We start from the raw sequence: 25,136 nt of genomic DNA, 5'->3' as shown, positions 1-25,136 counted from the left end.
AGCACACCACACCATCACTGTTCCACCAGTTACATAACATTATCTTTTGTGGATACCTTCATACACTGAGTTGCTACTTTGTTTGGGCTCAACCATTACTTTCTTTTCCTTATGTCAGCCTAAAGACACCATTTCTTACCACCAGTAATGCTACAGGATGGGAATGGTCTGTGCTGTTTACAAGCCAATTGATGATGCCCAATAAGAGATACGCATATGGCCACCCGCACCCACCGATTTCTGTGATTCTGGCTTAGAGCATGCGGTATCATAATGCGATTTTTGAACCTTCCCATTGAATGCAAATGTCACGCCATGGAAGAATGATCACAGTTTATCACATCTGCCAGTTCTCAAGTACACAGATGTGGATCAGTGTGTATTAATGCGTTTAAATGCTCTTCATCAAACCCCGAAGGTCTCCTTGACCGTGGAGAGTCACTAAAGTCAAAACGATCCTCCTTAAACCATTTTCTTGCTGTGCTCTGTCCAGTGGCATTATCCTGCACATGACAAAAATGTTTCTGGTAGCCTCTGCTGCTGTCACTCCTCTATTGAATTAAAATAGAGTAACATGTCCTGAAATGTTCCTATTTCTCCACTTGGCACTCCATTTTCTAGTGTCCACAGCTCCACACTATCCTCACGTTACAAAATGACAATTTGTAGACTCAAATATCAACAGTGAATTACAAATAAAAAATGACAATTGATAAATAAACCCATAGCAACCAGAATACTAACACGCAAAACAAAAATGCTGTGAGCTTATGCACTAACCTAATACATACCCAATGGACTATACATTCATGAAAAATTGTGTGTGTTCACCAAGTAACTTACTTAAATGCCAGAGCAGCTGTGCTAGGTGGTACTGGATCAAGGATTGACATATCAAGTTCCTCCAACTTCTTGAGGCTTCCCAGGGCAATGAATGCCTCTGTTGATTCGTCACGGACTGTCAAAATCTTAATGCTGCAGACGTTCCAAGCTGTCAGCAAGAACAGTCGGCAACGGCAGGACACACCTGCATATATACAGAAATGGGTCTCCTGAAAATATTTTCCTCCTGTCACGTATCAGAAGCACCCCGCCCCCCCTCCAAAAAATAAACAAACAACAGCAACAGCATCAACAACAACAACAACAACAACAACAACAATCACTATCTTCATCTGTATCTATATAGCAGACATATGCAGTACATTTATAATATGTGATGAATGTCATTGCATAAAACAAAAATAAATTGGATAAATATTAATATCCAGTTTTCTGATCCATTCCACTGATGTGGCATTGCCATTCATAAAATCATTCCACATGCCCTTATAGCATCGTATGTAACACTCCTCTGTTATCTGTGTGATAGACTGTTTCAGTGTGCCGCAGTCATAACTCTTGAGGCTCCACAATATCCCAATGATAAAGTGAGTCAGACCACCGACCACATCTGGTGCAGATTCTACACGGTGATTCATTATTATATTGCATTTTTATTTTCCTGCTATTCTATCAGAAACGATGTAAGATTGATCACTCTACCACTATATTATGTTCTATTCTATGCCATTATGTAAATATTACATATTTGTTGTTTGTTGCAGCTCTAACCACAAATTAAATGAAGGTGGTGCAAAAGCTACACTTTCTGACCATGCTCAGATCGCAGCTAGGATGGAATTATGGCAGTCGCCTGTAATGGTGCAATGATGGTGGAGATGGAAGAGGAAAAGACACGTGAGTCTGGACGTGAAAATGATAAAAAGACAGCATGTGAATTTGATGTGTACAGGTTCGGTTACTCACCAAAGGGTGCTGGTCCCCCAACAAGAGTTGTTACTGAAGAACTTTAAGCCGATGCTGCTATGGCATTTGTGCAATGTCCCACAAAGTCCCCGACACAACAACAGATGGAAAATGGTTTATCACATGGTTCAGTCCAACAGACAATAAAGCAGATAAACTGGAGACCATAGAAACCACATTTTGTCCAAGCATTGTCACCAGTAGATTGTGATGTGAGGATGGAGTTTGCCGAATCCACATTACAATGGGTGGAAGGAGAACCAGATACACTGAGTAATATTTTGTTGTTAGATGAAGCCATGTTCCATGTAGGTGGGTTCATAAATCGCCATAACTGCCATTAATGGGGTCCTAGTAATGACAATCCTGGAGTTACAATTCGAAAATGGCATTCGTGTCCTTCACTGACTGTGTGGTGTGCTATTCATGATGATACTCTTATTGGTTCTTATAGTCTTCGTGAAACAATGAATGTGCAGAGGTATGTGCACATGCTACGAACTTTTGTTCATTCCACTGTTTTAACCTGGGACAGTGTGGACAATGTGCACTTTATGCTTTTTCCCCATTTTCCATCGATTTTGCACAAATGGCTTAACAATGCTTTTCCAGGCCACATTAACGGATATCACGGAAACATTGAGTGGCCACCAATTCTGAGAAGTCCAGACTTCACCCCACTGAATTTTTTCCTCTCAAGATATTTGAAAGAGAAAGTGTATGCCAGAAAATCATTTGACTTGGACACTTTAGAAGCTGTCATCAGGGAAGAGTGTGTGTCCAGGTACCAAATGATATGCTGCAATGGTGTGTCAGGAATGTCGCTCTCCGACTACAACGGTCTGTTACTAATGCTGGTGCCTATGTGGAGATAAGAAATGGCAAGGACCATAGTATATAAGAGAATTGGAAGCTACCACGTAAATAAAAATAGGGATATAATAGTGGATTACACTGTATTTAATTTGATCCACAGTTCCCTGTCAAGTTTGAAACCCACAGCATGACAGTTACTTTTCTCTAACCATTCCATTCTTTGTAATTTCTGATGTGCTGGCTGTTCTTCTTCCAGAGATCTCTTACTTTGGTGTAACTTGTAGTTAGCTGTTCAGCATACACTAGCAGCACGTGTCTCAAATGAAACCTATTTCTTCGTAAAGCACATATGTTGTGATAAATGGGTAGTTCCTTATTCTCTTGTATATTGTGGTAATCCCTAACCAGGGTCACAGTTTTATGAAACTGTGGTGGGCAGATATTGCTTAGCAGAGGACACCAGTAGACAGGAGTTGGTCTGATTGAACCAATAATCATGTGCATTGTTGAGACTGGTACGACAGCTATTACACCACACTGAAGCACAATACTCTGCAGCCAAATAAAAACATTGCAGCTGATGTATGCAAGGTCTCCATTAAAGCCCCCCCCCCTTCTCCCTACCTCTCTGAATAATGTTATTGCAAGATTATATTTTGGCTAATGTGTTTCCAAATGTTTTTATAAGATGAAGTGTAAATCCAGCTCACATCTGCAGTAAAATACCGTGGATAACGCTAAATGAGCGGTCTGGAAAGATTTGAAGAGCACACACTTACATTGGCCCCATACCAACTGAAATGCTTTTTTAGACACACGGATGACACTTCTGTCAGGTGGCCCCACAGGAGGGAAAAGCTTGATGTTTTCTTGGACCACCTAAACTCACACCACCCTAACATTAAATTCACCATGGAACTGGAGAAAGACGGACTACTCCCTTTCCTAGATGTACTAGTTAAGAGGAAGAGAGATGGTACTGCAAGCCCACTCACACCGACTTTTATAGCAGTTGCCACCACCCGGCACAGAAAAACAGTGTACTCAGAACACTGGTTCACTGGGCATGAACTCTGTCATGATCTGGATAATTTGGTGATGGAGATAGAACATCTACAATCTATATTCTACAAAAATGGACACTCTTCTCAAGATGTTCAAAAAGCACTGGATCCTGTTTCCCCACCAGCAGTTCCTGTACAGATACAAGAATAAACACAAAAGGTTGCACGTCTGCCATACGTTGGGCTGATATCTGCCAAAATCAGCAGAATTCTCCTCAAACATAACATTAAAAACATGTCCCATCCACCCATAAAGATTATGGCTCTGCTAGGGAGTGTGAAGGATGACCTGCATCTACAGAAACCGGGCTTTTACCACGTACCATGTGAATGTGGTATGGCATACATAGGCCAGACAACCAGGACTGTGGACATCAGGTGCAAAGAGCACCAAAGGCACACCTGACAGACAGGCAACCAAGTCAGTGATTGCTGAGCATTGTTTGGAACTCAAACATTTTACGAAGTATGATGATGCCAAGATTTTAACACAAACATCGAGATACTAGGACAGTGTCATCAAAGAATCTATTGAGATTAAGACCACAGAGAATCTCATTAACCAGGACACCGGTTTCCAGCTGAGCACTATCTTCTGAAGACGCACTGTAGGCAGCATCCAGGCCCTAAGGAACACAAATATAAAGATGGAATTAGAGGTAACAGCCCATCACATGTAACACAGGATGAAAGTGAAATGGTACATCAGACAATGGACACAATACCTGTGCACGTTCTTCTGAGTCTTGAGCAACAATTTGAACAGAATTGCTCTGAAAATAATGCTCAGCCGCTCCTGGGAGGGGTGGGGGGGCGGGGCAAGAACTTCAGACGGAATGCCTAACACAGCACACCATAACAACACAATGTCCTAATTCACAGGAGGACTCACATGACAACAATCTGAAGATAAAACATCTCACACAACTTGGGCGCCATTCAGAACTTAATTCAGCTATGCTGACAACAGATAACCACAAAATAGGTGCACAGCGTTGGGAACAGCCGCTACTATCGGTCGGCACACACCACGGACAGAGGGCCAAATGCGGTGCGGACTGCACAGGCTACGCCTAGCAGAACATAGGCATAAATACCAGACTCGTTCCACACTGGAATCAGTATCGAACAGTACCTGAAGAAGACTGAGTCACGCAGTTGAAATAGCATGCAGAAAAGTCATGAATAACCGGTAGAAACCTGATTAATCAACATGATATGAAATATTACTCAATATTACATACTGTAGTAAGTGGAAGAAAACCAGCCCAGTCACACTGTAAATGAGATTTGAAAAGAAGCTATACCCTACAGGGAAAGAAAGAGCTCAGTCGATATTAAATAGGGAAAAATAGGCTCAGTCCAGTAGGTGCCAAACTTAATGGAATCTGTAGATTAGCAGAATGTTTATTTACATGGTCTCATCTCTGTCTTTCTCAATACAGTGTAAAAGGCTTAAGAAAGATTAATATAAAGCAATATTTAACAATGCAGTACAGAGTTTGAGTACAAATATGGGATGGAGTGAAAGAAGCTGTTTTTCGGAACACATTTATGGCTATACATGGTATATCAAAAAGTGAGATCAGTGAGGCTTCAGTTACTGAGAATGCCTATATTGGTGAGAGAGGGAAACACAGATACAGGCCCTGGAAATTAATGCATTCAACAGTGCTCTCTCTCCTCTTTGACTGCGTAACTGAAATGGCTATTTTCTAGCAAATCTGAAGAGTAATTACATAATAATGGAGTATATTAGAGGCACACAAATAGCATCACTTGCAACAAACATAATTTATACATTAGGAAATATGCTTGCTTATATACAAGATGACACCAGTACTGGTGTACTAAGTGTTGCCAAAAACAAGAAAAATCTACCCTCTGGAAAAGTTTTATATTTGCTCACGAAGACTTCAAGTAGAAACAAAAACAAATGACTAACTTCACAACAGCACAGTTATTTCATATTTTATTACAAAAATGGTTATACGTAATTTGTATAGAATTTAATTATAAATGATAGTCTTGAAAACATCGTGGCACATGAAGTCCAATATTGTAGCCTCTGCACCACCATCTGCTTTCTTTCCTTATCTTGCTTGCCAGTCTCTTTCTGTCCTTTGACACAGCAAGCTTCAGCACGTGGCGTTTACTTTGCTTCCAGTGGGTGGCACCTTTTTGTTTTTGGAAAATGGTGACCAGAATTTTGATGTTAGATCTTATTGCAGAATGTCCCCTCCTGCAGCTACCAAGCCCATGCAAACTCTTAATTCCACTAGAGATATCTTTTGCTTGGCGACATCTTTGTAGAGAAAAAAGCCATTCACAGAACACATTAATACAACATCGAAGAAAAGTCTTTTTCACCACTTCATTGTTTTGCTCACGAATGGCCTGTAGATGTAGAGCTGATTGACATGTTCTACACAAGTCTTTTTCATGTTATAATCTATGGCAGTGTTAGCTTTATTGTTTTTGTAAGACCTCCTTTTAAACATACAGAAACCTCTTCGGTGGTTGCCTGATGTCTTGTGAAGAGGCAGTAGACACCATGTTTATTTTTCCATTTGAACACTGGAATAGGATCCCCCCCCCCCCCTTTGTGTGATTTTATATACTTTCAGCTTCCCTTTTTTTATAACTTGTTCATTGGCCCTTTCTTTTCTCCATAAGAGTTCCAACAGCTAGTTTCTGATTTTCCTACAATGTGTTTAGTACAGGTGTACTTTTATATTGAGCTCCGTTGCATCTAGTGTGCAAAATTTGAACTGCTGTGGCTATCCTACAGCGCAAAAACACATTTCACTAAATGGGACTGCTGCACCTGTATGGAATATGGGCACCGTCCACACAGCAGATATATGCGTGCCTGTGTCACGTACTGGCAGAGTGCCGAATATGTTAAGCATCACAGTGCCTCCTTTCTGGGTAGACATAGCTATTAAGAGTTAAAAGATACAACCAAAATATACTCTCTGATGAGCTGGATATAAGTCCAAAGTTCAGTTTATTCAAATAGGCTTACCTAACAATTAAATCATCTTATGAAACAGAGAGAGAGAGATACAGGGCTATTACAAATGATTGAAGCGATTTCATAAATTCACTCTAGCTCCATTCATTGACATATGGTCACGACACACTACAGATATGTAGAAAAACTCAAAGTTTTGTTCGGCTGAAGCCGCACTTCAGGTTTCTGCCGCCAGAGCGCTCGAGAGTGCACTGAGACAAAATGGCGACAGGAGCCGAGAAAGCGTATGTCGTGCTTGAAATGCACTCACATCAGTCAGTCATAACAGTGCAACGACGCTTCAGGATGAAGTTCAACAAAGATCCACCAACTGCTAACTCCATTCGGCGATGGTATGCGCAGTTTAAAGCTTCTGGATGCCTCTGTAAGGGGAAATCAACGGGTCGGCCTTCAGTGAGCGAAGAAACGGTTGAACGCGTGTGGGCAAGTTTCACGCGTAGCCCGCAGAAGTCGACGAATAAAGCAAGCAGGGAGCTAAATGTACCACAGCCGACGGTTTGGAAAATCTTACGGAAAAGGCTAAAGCAGAAGCCTTACCGTTTACAATTGCTACAAGTCCTGACACCCGATGACAAAGTCAAACGCTTTGAATTTTCGGCGCGGTTGCAACAGCTCACGGAAGAGGATGCGTTCAGTGCGAAACTTGTTTTCAGTGATGAAGCAACATTCTTTCTTAATGGTGAAGTGAACAGACACAATGTGCGAATCTGGGCGGTAGAGAATCCTCACTCATTCGTGCAGCAAATTCGCAATTCACCAAAAGTTAACGTGTTTTGTGCAATCTCACGGTTTAAAGTTTACGGCCCCTTTTTCTTCTGCAAAAAAAAACGTTACAGGACACGTGTATCTGGACATGCTGGAAAATTGGCTCATGCCACAACTGGAGACCGACAGCGCCGACTTCATCTTTCAACAGGATGGTGCTCCACAGCACTTCCATCATGATATTTGGCATTTCTTAAACAGGAGATTGGAAAACCGATGGATCGGTCGTGGTGGAGATCATGATCAGCAATTCATGTCATGGCCTCCACGCTCTCCCGACTTAACCCCATGCGATTTCTTTCTGTGGGGTTATGTGAAAGATTCAGTGTTTAAACCTCCTCTACCAAGAAACGTGCCAGAACTGCGAGCTCGCATCAACGATGCTTTCGAACTCATTGATGGGGACATGCTGCGCCGAGTGTGGGAGGAACTTTATTATCGGCTTGATGTCTGCTGAATCACTAAAGGGGCACATATCGAACATTTGTGAATGCCTAAAAAAACTTTTTGAGTTTTTGTATGTGTGTGCAAAGCATTGTGAAAATATCTCAAATAAAAAAGTTATTGTAGCGCTGTGAAATCGCTTCAATCATTTGTAATAACCCTGTATTTTGTACAGATACATATAGCATAATTGACGAATATACAGGCAAAGTGAAATGCCTGGAAATGGGGAAAAAAAAGCACTGAACTAACAGAAATAAGAGTCATCGAGTCTCAACTGAATAATCTGAGAACTTTAAGTAAAAGATTTTTAACAAATTGCAAGCTAACACGTTTCACGATAGAAAGGAAAAAGCCAAGAATGAAACCCAAAAGAGTGTGGAAAAGGAAGCCATATGTACAGATTTTGGCAAGAATCTGCTTCTGCCTAACATATTAATCCAGTGAAAATCAAATGCACGAGACACTATACAATCATATGGTTATAACACTAATCATCCATATCAACAATCGTGCATCTGAAGTCTACCTCGGTTAGTCGCGGGCATCCATCACCCAAAGGTCGCAGCACGGGTGTGTGTTCTGGGGATAGTGTCTCTAGAGCCAGTACACACAGGTGCTGTAGACGAGACACTCCCTCTGAAAATTTCTCCAACTTCAGCAATTCACTGGGTATCCACAGTGTGTGTATTCTGCAGCACTTCTCAACCAAGTTCTTCAGTACCTGCAATCAAACAGTTCCCCTACTATACAAACCTTTCCAAACAGAAGAATGGGAAATTTTGACAGGGATGAAGCACCATTACTGGTTTAACCCATGTTTTCTGTGTGCTCTGACAAATACATATTATCAATTTTCATCAACGGAAGCAGTACAGCAAAATGACAGATGGATCATGGACAACTACATTGAGGGAAGTAAGTCAGTAATAGTGGGGAATAAAAGAAATGCAGCCACATCATCCACAATCATCATCAGACTGATTTACTGCTGGATAATAGATGTTGGTGCTCCCTACAAATAAGTTTCAGACCCATCTGGCAAATCCTGAGTTCATTCTCACTGTGAATGTCGCAGCTGCTTCCACTACCCCAAGTTCTTTTTCAGTCCAAGCAAATGTTCTGTTCAAATGTTCTACAAATCGAAGTCTACCTGGTTTTTATTGGCTATGTCCCTCCCACTAAGCATACGTACATCGGAACAAAATTTTTACTGGGAAAAAGCTCAACAATGGAACAGAATAAAAATGCATGTGTGAATTGGTAACAATAACATAGGGTTCAAAAGTACTTATTTTGTTCAGTAGCAGTTTATTTACTGGTAGCATACCTTATTAGAGACTTTATGGCTGGATTCAGAAGGAACTGTATGTATGAACAGCAAAAGATTCTAACATTTGCACAATTACAGCATACAAAAACAATGTCACTGATACATGTAATCGCCCATCCCTAAACTGAGTGCTACTTACAAAATCTGGTCACACTGTTACCAGTTTGTGCATACATCATGCAAAGGTGCTTATTTTGGCTAATAATATCCACAACTGGTATTTGAATGAAAGTGTTGCAAAATGGGGCAAAGGGCAAGAGAACACTAACAGTAACTGCAAATGACAAATCCAGAACCAGCCACTTCAAAGATAGCCAGCCCCCCCCCCCCCCTCCCCCAAATAGTCAGTTTGTAACACACACACACACACACACACACACACACACACACACACACACACACACACACTCTCTCTCTCTCTCTCTCTCTCTCTCCCTCTCTCCCCTCCCCCCTCCCCCCCCCCCAAAAAATGGAACACACACATACATTGATCAGCCAGAACATCATGACCTTGACCTACTATCGCTATAAACCCATCCAGGCAATAGCACCATCACCTGGTGAGGAATGACTGCTAGTCAGACACATGTACGGTGTATGTAATATTAGTGAGTATGCTGTCCCCGTGTAGAATAGGGAAGCTGTGTGATCTATCCAAGTCTGACCAATGGTAGAGTGATGGCCCAGAGGCTCAGCATGAACATTTCATTTCAGAAACTGTGTCACTTGACGGATGTTCAAGAAGTGCTGTGGTGAGGGTCTTCAACAAGTGGCGAAACCACATCCAGACATAAAGGGGGTGGGTGGCCACCCCTCATTTCAGATGTCTGACGTCATAGGCTGGGCAGACTGGTAAAAACAAAACAGGTGGTGAAATGTGGCGAAACCAAAATCAGACATCACTAATGGGCAGAGTACAAGTGTGTCTGAACACACAGTGCACTAAACACTCCTAATAATGGGCCTCCACAGCCGATGACTCATGCATGTGCCAAAGTTAACACAATGACATTGATAACTAAGATTGAAATGGGCACATGACCATCATCAATGGATGTTGGCACAGTGACAGAGCATTGCATGGTCTGGTGAATCCTGAAAGCTGCTTCTTCATACCAATGGGAGGGCATGAATCAGCCATCTTACAGGGGAACGGCTCCTTGACACCTGTACCATAGGATGGAAACAAGATGGCAACAGCTCCATTACACTCTGAGGAACATTCACATGGGCATCTGTGTGTCCAATGAACCTCGTGCAAAGGCACCATGATGGCAAAGGAGTACCATACACATGTCGCAGACCACATACACTGTTTAATGATTAGCATGTTTCCTGACAGCAGTGGCATTTTTCAGTGGGATAAGGAGCCATACCACAAGGCCAGGAGTGTGATGGAGTGCTTCAAGTACAATGGTTGCGAGTTCCAGTTGATGTGCTGGCATTCCAACTCACCCTGTGATGCTCATCGGTCCTCTCCCAGAATTTACAATAATTAGGTGACTTGTGTCTGGAGTTGTTTGCCAACTCCCTACAGTGACATACCAAGGTCTCACTTACGATGTGTTGCCATTGTTATTCATGCTAAATGCGGGCATACAGGCTATTAGATAGGTGGTCATAAAGTTCTGGTATATACTGCTTAACCTGCAATCTGTTTTAGCTGTTTGCAGCCTGACAATTCCTACCCACAACCCCACGACTTTCAGATGGGAGAAATTCCTCCAATACCCTAATGAGCTGAACCAGTGGTCCATGATATGCTCTTAACATTTTGCTGCACCATACCTCCACAAAGATAGCATATTTCTATGATTTCATACAAAACTTGTCCTATACTACTTTTAAAATGTGAAATCATTCATGTAGGTAACTAGTGAGAGATACCTGAATGTAAAATTATGCCAGTGTTGTGGCATAAGTTTTTGTGTGCCATAAAGTCTTCTGCTTTGGGCTACACAGAAACAACAAACAGAGGTGTCAAAAGCAAATATGTTTGGAAAGTTCTGTTATAAACTTCTAGGACTTGTAGAGGGGAGTGAGTACATAATGTTTTGAATAGGCAACCATGTCTGGAAATATACCATTTCTGTGCTACAACAATTTGGAAACACAGTAACGCGATCACTTTTACAATCAATTTATTAGGTGTGACCCAGTACACCACTTACTTTACAATTCCACCTATTAATAACCAAATAAACAAAAAAGAAAATTAATCAGTTTTCATAAAAACTGTTCAAAAACACACAGTATGCCTCTTCCAATTTGGATGTGCAGCACACACAGCTTCAGCTGCCAGAGGTGTGTGTGTGTGTGTGTGTGTGTGTGTGTGTGTGTGTGTGTGTGTGTCTCTTTCTGACAATCTTTTTGTTGTGCCTTTCTGCAACTCAGCATCTCCACTATATGGTGAGTAGTAACTATCCTTTTCATAATATTGTATTTATTGACTTAGTTACTGAGGCACATAGAAGGATAACAACATGGCGCATATCTGGCGAAGTGGGGATCTTGTTTATTGTGAAGAATTTTGTATAATAGTTGCTTCTTGCGACAGGGCATGAAACTGAAGCCATTAAGCTCAAACTCCGTGGAGAAGCCAACTATATTGTTAGTCTCAGCTCTTGTGCAAAATCAAACTTTTAACGGAGACAAATTCTGCTGTTGCTCCAGTGGGAGAAGTGTTCCTACAGCACCAGCTGGGTTGGCAACCAGCAAGGAGCCCGAATAGCACATTTAGTGGGGGGAAAAAAAAGAGAGGCAGACAGTTTGAGATGGGAATCTGAACAGTTTTAGGCAGACAAAGCTGAAGACTAGATGTATCATGAAGCTGTGTCTGAGACGGACAGACCTCCATTTCTGATATCGAGTCTGTGCGCCACTGAGGTCACCGTCACCCAGCAACCCAAGTTGCAGAGCTAAACTTTCTGAACATAACAAAATCCTGATGCAGTTGTTTCTCTGATTGCCCCTGCCTGATGGATTTGGGAATATTTTTATCATTTACACGGTTCAGCCACATTAATGTTATCACCTATGTTCGACACCCACATCCGACAACCACTCAAAGACAGCAGTTGGCAGCAGTAGCAGCAAAGGACATATAAAGTGTGTCGAAGGTCACGGAAAACAGTGCAGTTATTGTCGTAATGCAGAAACAGAGTGGTTTATCAAATGCTCAAACGGGCACAATCGCTGGCTTTCAGGCCATTTTTGAAGTGGCTAAGTTTGTAACTGTTTGTGTGCCATTGTGGTTAAAATAAACTGTGCGTGGCTAAATGGCACTACCCAAAACCGTGGTGCTCTATGGGCCATAGATACAGTACAGTACAGTACAGATAGTGTTGAGGATCAGTGGACAAAGTTCAAAACCGTCGTACATTATGTGTTAGATGAGTATGTGCCAAGCAAGATCGTAAGAGATGGAAAAGAGCCACCATGGTACAACAACCGAGTTAGAAAACTGCTGCAGAAGCAAAGGGAACTTCACAGCAAACATAAACATAGCCAAAGCCTTGCAGACAAACAAAAATTATGCGAAGCGAAATTTAGTGAGAGGAGGGCTATGCGAGAGGTGTTCAATGAATTCGAAAGTAAAGTTCTATGTACTGACTTGGCAGAAAATCCTAAGAAATTTTGGTCTTATGTCAAAGCGGTAGGTGGATCAAAACAAAATGTAGGTGGATCAAAACAAAATGTCCAGACACTCTGTGACCAAAATGGTACTGAAACAGAGGATGACAGACTAAAGGCCGAAATACTAAATGTCTTTTTCCAAAGTTGTTTCACAGAGAAAGATTGGACTGTAGTTCCTTCTCTAGATTGTCGCACAGATGACAAAATGGTAGATATCGAAATAGACGACAGAGGGATAGAGAAACAATTGAAATCGCTCAAAAGAGGAAAGGCCTCTGGACCTGATGGGATACCAGTTCAATTTTACACAGAGTACGCAAAGGAACTTGCCCCCCCTTCTTGCAGCGGTGCACCGTAGGTCTCTAGAAGAGCGTAGCGTTCCAAAGGATTGGAAAAGGGCACAGGTCATCCCCGTTTTCAAGAAGGGACGTCGAACAGATGTGCAGAACTATAGACCTATATCTCTAATGTCGATCAGTTGTAGAATTTTGGAACATGTATTGTGTTAGAGTATAATGACTTTTCTGGAGACTAGAAATCTACTCTGTAGGAATCAGCATGGGTTTCGAAAAAGACGGTCATGTGAAACCCAGCTCGCGCTATTCGTCCACAAGACTCAGAGGGCCATAGACACGGGTTCACAGGTAGATGCCGTGTTTCTTGACTTCCGCAAGGCGTTCGATACAGTTCCCCACAGTCGTTTAATGAACAAAGTAAGAGCATATGGACTATCAGACCAATTGTGTGATTGGATTGAGGAGTTCCTAGATAACAGGGCGCAGCATGTCATTCTCAATGGAGAGAAGTCTTCCGAAGTAAGAGTGATTTCAGGTGTGCCGCAGGGGAGTGTCATAGGACCGTTGCTATTCACAATATACATGAATGACCTGGTGGATGACATCGGAAGTTCACTGAGGCTTTTTGCAGATGATGCTGTGGTGTACCGAGAGGTTGTAACAATGGAAAATTGTACTGAAATGCAGGAAGATCTGCAGCGAATTGACGCATGGTGCAGGGAATGGCAATTGAATCTCAATGTAGACAAGTGTAATGTGCTGCGAATACACAGAAAGATAGATCCTTTATCATTTAGCTACAAAATAGCAGGTCAGCAACTGGAAGCAGTTAATACCATAAATTATCTGGGAGTACGCATTAGGAGTGATTTAAAATGGAATGATCATATAATGTTGATTGTCGGTAAAGCAGATGCCAGACTGAGATTCATTGGAAGAATCCTAAGGAAATGCAATCCGAAAACAAAGGAAGTAGGTTACAGTACGCTTGTTCGCCCACTGCTTGAATAGTGCTCAGCAGTGTGGGATCCTTACCAGATAGGGTTTATAGAAGATATAGAGAAGATCCAACGGAGAGCAGCGCGCTTCGTTACAGGATCATTTAGTAATCGCGAAAGCGTTACAGAGATGATAGATAAACTCCAGTGGAAGACTCTGCAGGAGAGACGCTCAGTAGCTCGGTACGGGCTTTTGTCAAAGTTTCGAGAACATACCTTCACCGAAGAGTCAAGCAGTATATTGCTCCCTCCTACGTATATCTCGCGAAGAGACCATGAGGATAAAATCAGAGAGATTAGAGCCCACACAGAGGCATACCGACAATCCTTCTTTCCACGAACAATACGAGACTGGAATAGAAGGGAGAACCGATAGAGGTACTCAAAGTACCCTCCGCCACACACCGTCAGGTGGCTTGCGGAGTATGGATGTAGATGTAGATGTAGATGTAGATGGAGCCTCCAGTGAGTAACCTAGTGCAGCTTGCCATGGCACTGGAGTAGGCATGGCTTCACATCCCTGTTGATACCTTTCCGAACCTCACTGACACTCTTACTGGGCTGCAAAGGGTGATTATTCTGGCTTTGGACAAGTGGTCACATTAATGTGATTGACAGTACAGCCCCCACATTGGAATGTATTAATAATATACAAGAGCAATTTGAAAAGTTCACGGAATCATCACCAGATGTCAGAATAGTACCACAAGTTTCCCTGTGTGAGTGAACATGTGACATGTCATTACCATGGGTAGAGATCTGTGGCGCAGGTGTCTGTCTATTATTGTTACTGTGCAGTGATTTGTAAAGATGGGGGGTGGGGGTATTCAAACAACGATTAAGAACTTCTTAAAATCAGCTATGAAAGCAAAGAAAATTCACGTCAGTTTTCTGATCACAGTGAGGAGATGCACCACTACCTCAGAAATTATTGCAAATGTGCAAAAAATGGTCACAGAGGATCAATGATAAAGTGTGGGAAATTGCTGGAGCTTTAGTGGTATCATCTGAAAGGCCATATCACATTTTAAAAGTTAGGCTGTGTATGAGAAAATTATGTGCTAGATTGGGGGCTGTAATGCTTGCAACAGGACTGGAAATGCATCAGAGCTGAAATTTCTGAACAATGACTGACTCGTTTTCAGAGCAACCTAAACGATTTTTTTCACAGATGATACTAGGGTCCACTACCATACTCCAGAGACAAAAAACAATCCAAATAGTGGAAACTTGCCGATACACCACCACCAAAGAAAGCAAAGGCAATGTCAGCTGGTAAGGTCATGGCATCAGTTTTCTGGGATGTGAAAGGGATTCTGCTGATAGATCATCTTCCCACTGGTCAAACAATTATGGGACAATACCATGCTAACCTTCTGGTCCAGCTACAGGAAAAGATATTAAAAAAAAGGAGGGGCCGCCCAGTTTGGCAAAGAAGAAAGTTATCTTTCATTAAGACAATGCATGCTCATAAACAAGTGTTATGGTCACAGCAAAAATAGATGAACTAACACACAAACTATTGCCACACCTGCCTTATTTGCCAGATTTAGCTTCATCGGTCTTCCATCTCTTCCCTAAGCTCAAAATTCTCCTCGGTGCATCTTGGTGAGGAATCACTAAGTAAAGGTGTGTCCACATGATGTGTTTTTTCCAGTCAACTTCATATATGTGTATAAATTTCTAACACTGCAGCTATGCAGGTACAAATGTGCATGCATAAACATTCATGCAAACTCCACTAGAAATCGCAGTTGTGTGTTACAAGCATTGCTTCCTGCCCTCGGTGGGTGCTTTTTTAGCAGATGACAAGCAGCTGGGCCTCATGTGTGATTTGCAGTGCGGTGTATTGAAGTTATGCTGTGAAGTGATTTATGTGCAATAATGCTGTTGACTTCAAAGCAAGCACGCTTGAATTTATAGATAATTAGAGATGACAAGAGTCATACAGAATGCTGCTTCTAAAGATTATTTTAATAAAAATTTTAGATACGATGCCCTGAGCATCAAGCAATTGATAAATTGTCTGTCATCTTACTAAAATAAAGAATAAGGTGCTGTACCAAGTGTATACGCTCTTATTAATTTAAAGAATAAGGTACTGTACTATAAGGTGCAAAGTAAGAAAGCTGGGAAGAATAAACCAGGAAGTTATGAAAGGTGTATGTGAAAATTGCAGATGATTAAACATGCTATGGTGACTTAATAGCACAACTGAGAAGCCTGACATCTGAAAAAAGAAATGATGGGTTACATGTAGTTCCTCAACAAGCTACTAGAAATAGAAATGAAGGACACTGATAATGCAAAAAACAGAAATTTGGAAAAAACAGCCTTTGTTCTAGTGGACTCCAGCACCTACGAAATTTCCAAATTTGTCGAGTTTGAGGATGTTAATCTACATATAAACTTTCACAGTTACTGTGTAAACAATTTTTTTTTATAAAATGAGTCTGGCCTCAGCAGCCAGAGATAGTGGACATGGGTGTGTTAGTTGTCTTTGCATGAGAATGTATGTGGGTATGTTGTCTAATTCGGAAGAAGGCCTTTTGCCCACAGCTTACTCGTTCGATAGTCTTTGTTGTGCTGGTCTGTGACAACACCTCTGGTGAATAGGAATCTATACTTTTTATAATACTGTCATTTTTTGTAAAATAAAATACAAATTATGTATTGAAGGTTAACCTTCACATAACAACCTCCATTAAGTATTTCTCAGTTTCAGGAATAATCACTGAAATGCTTAGTTTTGACATATGAAATAAATATGTTCAACCTGGTATATCAGTCACCAGTTAGTAGCTAACGAAATGTTATTGCCAACCTTATCACTGCAGATTTCCAAGCAGCAAATCAAAAATCTCGCAGTGATCTTCTCCTGAAATTTGCAAATAAGACTTTGTTGTAACTTTTTATTTCTCACATCTCTGTTATTTAGACACTTCTTTATATACATCACTTTTCAATTTTTTCTATCACCTTTTCTTTACAATAAATGCAACACAAGCTGTGTACACGAAAACATCCATGCGTACATGTATTTTCTACAAATGTTTGTGCATGCCCTCTTATTCCTGTGTGTTTGCCACTGCAAACAAGGAATGAGGTATCAAGTGAATATACCTTAATATTAATCTGGTGGCTACATTTTATTCAATTATTTCAACTAGCTGTACAATTACAGTCATTTTAGGTAATGAGCCATAAGCGATAAATGGCTGGAAGAGACCAACACAAGGGTCCTAGCACAGCCTTCCTCTGCAGGCGAACAAAGCTAAGAAGCTAGTAAATGATAGGAACTGCTGAATTGTGGAACAATTAGCATGTTTACTTAGCCCCTTTTACTTATCTACACATATATAAAAGAAAAAACTGGTGGCAACAGAACCTCCAATGTAGGCCAATGTAGGCCTGTGCTGTGATAGTGTGACACACAACAACAAAGGGTGCAAGCCCCCTCTATGAAAAACACGACCACACCGTTAACACCACTGTTTCCGAATTTTACTGTTGGCACTACACACGCTGGCAGATGACATTCACCGGGCATTTGCCATACCTACACCCTGTCATTGGATCACCACATTGTGTACCATGATTCATCACTCTACTCAACATTTTTCCACTGTTCAATCATCCAATGTTTACACTCCTTACACCAAGCGAAGTGCCGTTTGGCATTTACCAGCGTAATGTGTGGCTTATGAGCAACCGCTTAACCATGAAATCCAACTTTTCTGACCTCCCTCCTAACTGTCATAGTACTTGCAGTGGATCCTGATGCAGTTCGGAATTCCTGTGTGATGGTATGGATAGATATATGCCTATTACACATTACAACCCTCTTCAATTGTTGGCAGTCTGTCAGTCAACAGACAAGGTCGGCCTGTAAGCTTTTGTGCTGTATGTGTCCCTTCATGTTTCCACTTCACTATCACATCGGAAACAGTGGACCTAGGGATATTTAGGAGTATGGAAATTTCGTGTACAGATGCATGACAAGTGACACCCAATCACCTGAACACGTTCGAAGTCCATGAGTTCCGCGGAGCACCGCATACTGTTCTCTCACAATGTCTGACTACTGAGCACAATGCACCTATTATGAAAAACGTATGGTTCTAGGGGTGTCCGGGCCCTTTATATCACATAGTGTAGGTACACCACAGATGTATATTAGTAAGGGGAAATCTCAAATGACTAGCCTGCCTTTTTCTAAAAGTTCTTTGTTCCTAAGTGTGAGAAGCGAGGAGGTGTGGATATCAGTGCTTGAATAAAGCCTCTAATATACAGGCAAATGAAATATCACTTTGGAGCCATCAAGTAGGTTTTATATTGAACCGTCATTACGTATAATGTTGGTCACATTCTACAGCTACTCAACAGCCAGCTTTTGCCAGAGATGACACAAACATCAAGCTGTTGCTTTATCTGGTTAATGGTCAACTGTACAAAGGAAGCATCTTATGTTGAGTCATACCTACTGGATGTAGCTTCATGCTGCTGTTGGCAGAACTGAGTAGCAGTGGCTACGGAGGTGTGAGACTGTAAGTTAACAAGGCAACTGTGACCAAGTATCTTTATAACAAGTGCTAAACAGTGGGAGTGTTGACAGAATGTTACCATACGAAGTTAAATGACATTGTTTTGTAAAGCCAAGCTCTCTTGCATGTGGGATAATGATCTTAATAATTACTTATATGCATCGTGCTTCTGTTATTACACATTTTCATTTTGTAACTTGTGAATGAATCCCATTCCTCTATTTGTTTAGTCCTTTGATTCACATTTCACAGTTCTATATGTTAATTCTGAAGCTACATAATATATTCTGGGTAAAGCAAATGCATTCCACTAAATGAACAAAACCAGCTTACTGTCAAGGTTTCTATGATGTGCAATGAACAGTACAATGACTAAGCATCATAGATTACTGTTTATGTTAATTAATCCTCAGAGGATACACTATGGTGAAGCTAATTACAGTGAAGACAGTTTTGTTAGTTATGTGTATTCAAGTCACAGAATTTCATGTTCAAAGTTTAAACTTTGGTGAAACATTCCAGTTAACTTCAATTTACTATAATCACTATTATAAAATTTAGGCACTAGTAAATTCACTTCACCCTTTTATGGTGTTCACTCCTATTCCCAGCCATCTTGTCAGAGAGCAGGTTATAGTGAAGCTAACAATTTGTCTATTCCCCTCTATTGTTTTTTGATACAAAACCTATAGGTGTAATACCATAAATGCATTGTTTTCTCATAAGATACAATTTGCAGAATTATATTATAAGCAGCTACTAGACTATCATTTCAGTCCAATGCCTCATGGTCAATTCAAGGTCATTGCTAATTAGGAGCAGCTGAAACGAGAGAAAAGAATTGGTAACGTCGGTCTCCCCACCCCCTTTCACATGGATGCATGCATGCGATGCTTTAAATTTAAATAAAACTGTAAAATAGTTACTGAAGATTAGTAAGAACTTCAATATCTATCAGGTTGAGCGTAGATGCTGTTATAAATCACATACCCAACTACAGATGATTTAAGCTTTTCCATATAGTTTACTGTCCATTTAATCATTCACTGAACTGTTGACTGACTGGTGGTAGACACAAGTTATTATGTTGAATTAATAAAGTTAGTTGCGCCCCCAACAGTGGATATCACACTACAAATTTAATAATTTAACAGATTAACTGGAAAGTACCAAATTGTGTTCACAGCTATCACTGAAATACCATCACCAAACAATGGCAGAACATTTAAGTTCCACAACTGTATCTGAGACACTGTGCAAAATTAATTGGAGTACAAACAGTGCTAGAATACTTCTAAAGGCCCATACAATGTGAATATTTTTCCCACGTGGAATGTTTCCCTCTATTATATATATATATATATATATATATATATATATATATATATATATATATATATATATAATAGAGGGAAACATTCCACGTGGGAAAAATATATTTAAAAAGAAAGGTGATGAGACTTACCCAACAAAAGCGCTGGCAGGTCGATAGACACACAAATAAACACAAACATACACACAAAACTCTAGCTTTCGCAACCAACGGTTGCCTCGTCAGGAAAGAGGGAAGGAGAAGGAAAGACAAAAGGATTGGGTTTTAAGGGAGAGGGTAAGGAGTCATTCCAATCCCGGGAGCGGAAAGACTTACCTTAGGGGGAAAAAAGGACAGGTTTACACTCGCACACACACACATATCCATCCACACATACACAGACACAAGCAGACATTTGTCTTATATATATATATATATATATATATATATATATATATATATATATATATATATATATATATATATATATATATAAAAACTGCATTCTCTGGCTGCTGAGGCCACACTGGTGTGTCTGGGCACTGCTGGCCAGTGGCTCTCTTCCACTGGGGCAGCGTGTCCCCATATGGGTTTTTCGGGTGGGCCAGTCATGATGTCAGTGTGTGGTAGCTGTTAAAACTTTCAGGTTGCATTGCACTTATCTATGCATGTGCTGCATGACCTGTGCTGAGCACAGGGAAGCATGAGGTATCAAATGAAGGGTATTTTAATTATGAATCCAATGGTATAAATATATGATCAGGAAATGATATACAACTAGAGATACAAATAGATTTAAATATAGCTAACACACTAAGTAATTTATAAATTTCAAAGTATTTATCCCAGGAAGAGATCGAGCACTCGGTTTGTAGATCTGAATAACACAACTGTGAGAAGCACATAAATTGAAATCGGCAATCTTATTAACGAAGACAGATACACTGAAAGTGAGGCAGTATGTGCTGGCAGCAAGTCCTGTTCTGTATACATGCCATTTAGATGTCAAGATTTATTATTTTTATTGTCCGTTTTTATTATTTTATGAAAAATGTGCACAGTTTTGTCCATAATATAAATTTCATTAAAGATTCATACATTCTAATAACAGCAATGGGAAGAAGAGACGGAATATTATAAACTTGCTGTACTATTCATAATTTTACCGTAAGTAGTAAAGGGACCATGAGAATAAACAAGAACAAATTGTAAATATTTAAACTTTGATTTGAGGGCAAACTGTGGCACCTGGTTATTATTATTATTATTATTATTATTATGTTTACAGTGTTAAATTTCAGTGCACAGCAAATAGTGTGAACAGAATTTTTTTTTTATCAAAACTTGTGTCTAGAAAGTTGTGTAAAAGGATGGTGATCACATCAGGCTCTTATGTGATGTCGATGGGCGCAATTTTTGCGTTCGGGTGTTGGTGAGTGTTGGAGAAGGGTGGCAGTTTTCTGGAGGGAGTGACAGTCTGTAAGGTCACTGCCCAAGTTTGTTTCAGTCTTTTGTCAGCAATCAGGCAGTTTTCAGTTGGTACTTTGGTACAGAGTTGGGAAGAGTTAGTTGTATGAGCAATGGTCCAGTTGCTCTTGCTAGGGGTTTAAAATATTTTCACATTGTGTGGGCCTTTAGAAGTATTCTAGCACTGTTTGTACTCCAATTAATTTTGCACAGTGTCTCAGATACAGTTGTGGAACTTAAATGTTCAGTGAATGATTTCCCCCTAAGGTAAGTCTTTCCGCTCCCGGGATTGGAATGACTCCTTACCCTCTCCCTGAAAACCCATATCCTTTTGTCTTTCCTTCTCCTTCCCTCTTTCCTGACGAGGCAACCGTTGGTTGCGAAAGCTAGAATTTTGTGTGTATGTTTGTGTGTATCGACCTGCCAGCGCTTTTGTTTGGTAAGTCTCACATCTTTCTTTATATATATATATATATATATATATATATATATATAAGGAAACATTCCACGTAGGAAAAATATACCTAAAAACAAAGATGATGTGACTTACCAAATGAAAGTGCTGGCAGGTTGACAGACACACAAACGAACACAAACATACACATAAAATTCAAGCTTTCGCAACAAACTGTTGCCTTATCAGGAAAGAGGGAAGGAGAGGGAAAGACGAAAGGATGTGGGTTTTAAGGGAGAGGGTAAGAAGTCATTCCAGTCCCGGGAGCGGTAAGACTTACCTTAGGGGGAAAAAAGGATGGGTATACACTCGCACACACAGACATATCCATCCAAACATATACAGACACAAGCAGACATATACAGAGGTAAAGAGTTTGAACTCACCTGTCATTCAACAACATCTTTGCCTCTGCACTTCCGCCTGACTGACATCTCTGCCCAAACTCTTTGCCTCTGTGTGTGTGTGTGTGTGTGTGTGTGTGTGTGTGTGTGTGTGTGTGTGTGTGTGCGCGCGCGCGTATACCCATCCTTTTTTCCCCCCTAAGGTAAGTCTTTCCGCTCCCGGGATTGGAATGACTCCTTACCCTCTCCCTTAAAACCCAAATCCTTTCGTCTCTCCCTCTCCTTCCCTCTTTCCTGACGAGGCAACCGTTGGTTGCGAAAGCTACAATTTTGTGTGTATGTTTGTGTGTCTATCGACCTGCCACCGCTTTTGTTTATATAAACAAAGATGATGTGACATACCAAATGAAAGCGCTGGCACGTCGATAGACACACAAACAAACACAAACATACACACAAAATTCTAGATTTCGCAACCAATGGTTGCCTCATCAGGAAAGAGGGGAGGAGGGGGAAAGACGAAAGGATTTGGGTTTTAAGGGAGAGGGTAAGGAGTCATTCCAATCCCGGGAGCTGAAAGACTTACCTTAGGGGGAAAAAAGGACAGGTATACTCTCTCGCGCGCGCGCGCGCGCACACATCCATCCGCATATACACAAACACAAGCAGACATTTGTAAAGGCCTTTACAAATGTCTGCTTGTGTCTGTGTATATGTGTGTGTGTGTGTGTGTGTGTGTGTGTGTGTGTGTGTGTGTGTGCGCGCGCGCGCGAGCGAGCGAGCTAGCGAGAGTGTATACCTGTCCTTTTTTCCCCCTAAGGTAAGTCTTTCCGCTCCCGGGATTGGAATGACTCCTTACCCTCTCCCTCAAAACCCACATCCTTTCATCTTTCCCTCTCCTTCCCTCTTTCCTGACAAAGCAACCGGGGGTTGCGAAAGCTAGAAATTTTTGTGTGTGTGTGTGTGTGTGTGTGTGTGTTTTTGGTGCCTATCTACCAGCACTTTCCCCGTTTGGTAAGTCATGGAATCTTTGTTTTTAATATATATATAACCTGCAACTCCATAAAAAAAAGATCCACTTACTCGAAGTAGCAGCTCTTGCTGTACTTTCAGATGATTCTATCTACACAAATCTTTGAATCAAAGTGTCATTTCACCACCACATATGACACATTTTCAAGTCTCTTAATTTAATCCATGAAACATGAACCAATGGACGACATAGCCGTGCACAACAAAATCACTTGAATCAGTCCACTTTATTGCACTCGCTGCCATAATTACAAAATTTCTCTTTTGAAACTCACTAATACACCAAAAAATGGCAAACGAGAATGGTTTCAATTATGGCGCTATAAATACAGTGCCTATGTTTTCGCCTCTCACTAGTTAAGTCAAAGAATCATTCCACTGGCTCCATGGAACTGACACATTACCAACCTATGAGCAGTAGATAAGCACCACCGTGACTGCCATTGGCCCCGATCTAGACTTTAGCAAACATTATCAACCACACAAGCATACTGAATACGTAATAGATTATATCTCTCACTACATGATCCTAAAACTGGAATGCATTTTTGATATACAGTGAAACCAAATCACCGAGATAAAATGAGCTGAGAGTACTTTGAAATCTATTGTTTCCCCACACCTGTGTCAGAATAAAAGGAATAACAACACCCTATCTATGTCTTTCATGCAAAATAACTGCACAATGCACATTTTAAGTATTATTAGATTTGTTACCAGATTTGGTATTCCTTGTCATCCCACGACTCTGGATCTTGGGACAGCCTTCTTCAACGAGGACACACTTTTTGTATAACATGTATGAGCTCACTGAAAGACATGTGACAAGATATTTATCAAAATCTCATCAGGCATGTCACCAATGGTCACGCACCAGGAGTCTGTACTGTGTGCCGTGCCGTCAGCTGCATCAGAAATTGCAATTTCCAACTGCTGCAAATTCGAATTAGTAGCAGTCACATCTGACAGGGAATGCACACTGTTGGTATTTTGTGAAGCAGAAGTGACAGATAGAAGAGCTTCAGGCTCCGACACCCAGCAATGTCTTCACCAGGCACGGGGCATCCACCACTGTGCTCGGGTTCTGAAGCTGTCGCATTGCTGTGTATGTCTTCATAACTCTGGCAGTCTGAAGGGTCCGGGAATGGAATTGTCGTGTGGACCTCCATCAGAGATACGTGCAGGCACTGAAACAGGCAAAGAAAAATGCATATCCAAATCTGTATAATAAACCTAGAGTAAGATTAGCAAATGATCAAATTCGCATGGCTAGAAGCTGCCTTTCAAATAATTTTTTTATACGTGAAAATACAGCCCAGTCACACTAATGTGACCACCGGCCGATAGCCTGAACAACCACCTTTTGCAATGTGCGTCATTGCGAGATGTGCAGGAAGAGAGTCGGTGAAATTCTGGAAGGTACTGACAGGAATGTGGAGCCGTGACAACTCCAATGCCTCGGCCAGCTGCACTAGGTTTCTCGGTTGAGTATCCACGGCGCAAACAGCCCAATAGTGGTGGTCCCACAGATTCTCAACCGGGTTTAAATCCAGGTGGTTTGGTTGCGAAGGGAGTACAGTAAACTCATACCGGTGCTCTTCGAACCACACACTTACACTGCCGCTAAAAACCATCATGCCTATGAAGAACAAACTGGATGTAAGAGTGGGCAAGGATAGATGCATACTTCTGTTGATCCACTGTGGCTTCCAGATTGATGAGATCACCCAGAAAATGCCATGAAAATATTGCTCAAACCATAATATTCCTTCCTCCAGTCTGGAA

General features: G+C 41.1%; 1 protein-coding gene across 1 annotated transcript in view; it reads right to left on the bottom strand.

Annotated features, from left to right (window-relative positions):
• The window catches only part of LOC126109516 (uncharacterized), a 37,675-nt gene extending 13,525 nt beyond the window's left edge, over positions 1-24,150 (bottom strand). The window contains exons 1-2 of the mRNA XM_049914537.1: positions 24,069-24,150; positions 844-1,027 (exon numbers count right to left, since the gene is read on the bottom strand). Coding sequence (XP_049770494.1) covers positions 844-1,027; positions 24,069-24,150 — 266 coding nt within the window. The remainder of the gene's footprint in view (positions 1-843; positions 1,028-24,068) is intronic.
• Between the last annotated feature and the right edge of the window lie 986 nt (positions 24,151-25,136).

This window comes from Schistocerca cancellata, chromosome 12 (assembly GCF_023864275.1).
Source record: "Schistocerca cancellata isolate TAMUIC-IGC-003103 chromosome 12, iqSchCanc2.1, whole genome shotgun sequence".
In the NCBI taxonomy this organism is placed as follows: domain Eukaryota; kingdom Metazoa; phylum Arthropoda; class Insecta; order Orthoptera; family Acrididae; genus Schistocerca; species Schistocerca cancellata.
This window is presented reverse-complemented; position numbering and strand designations above follow the sequence as displayed.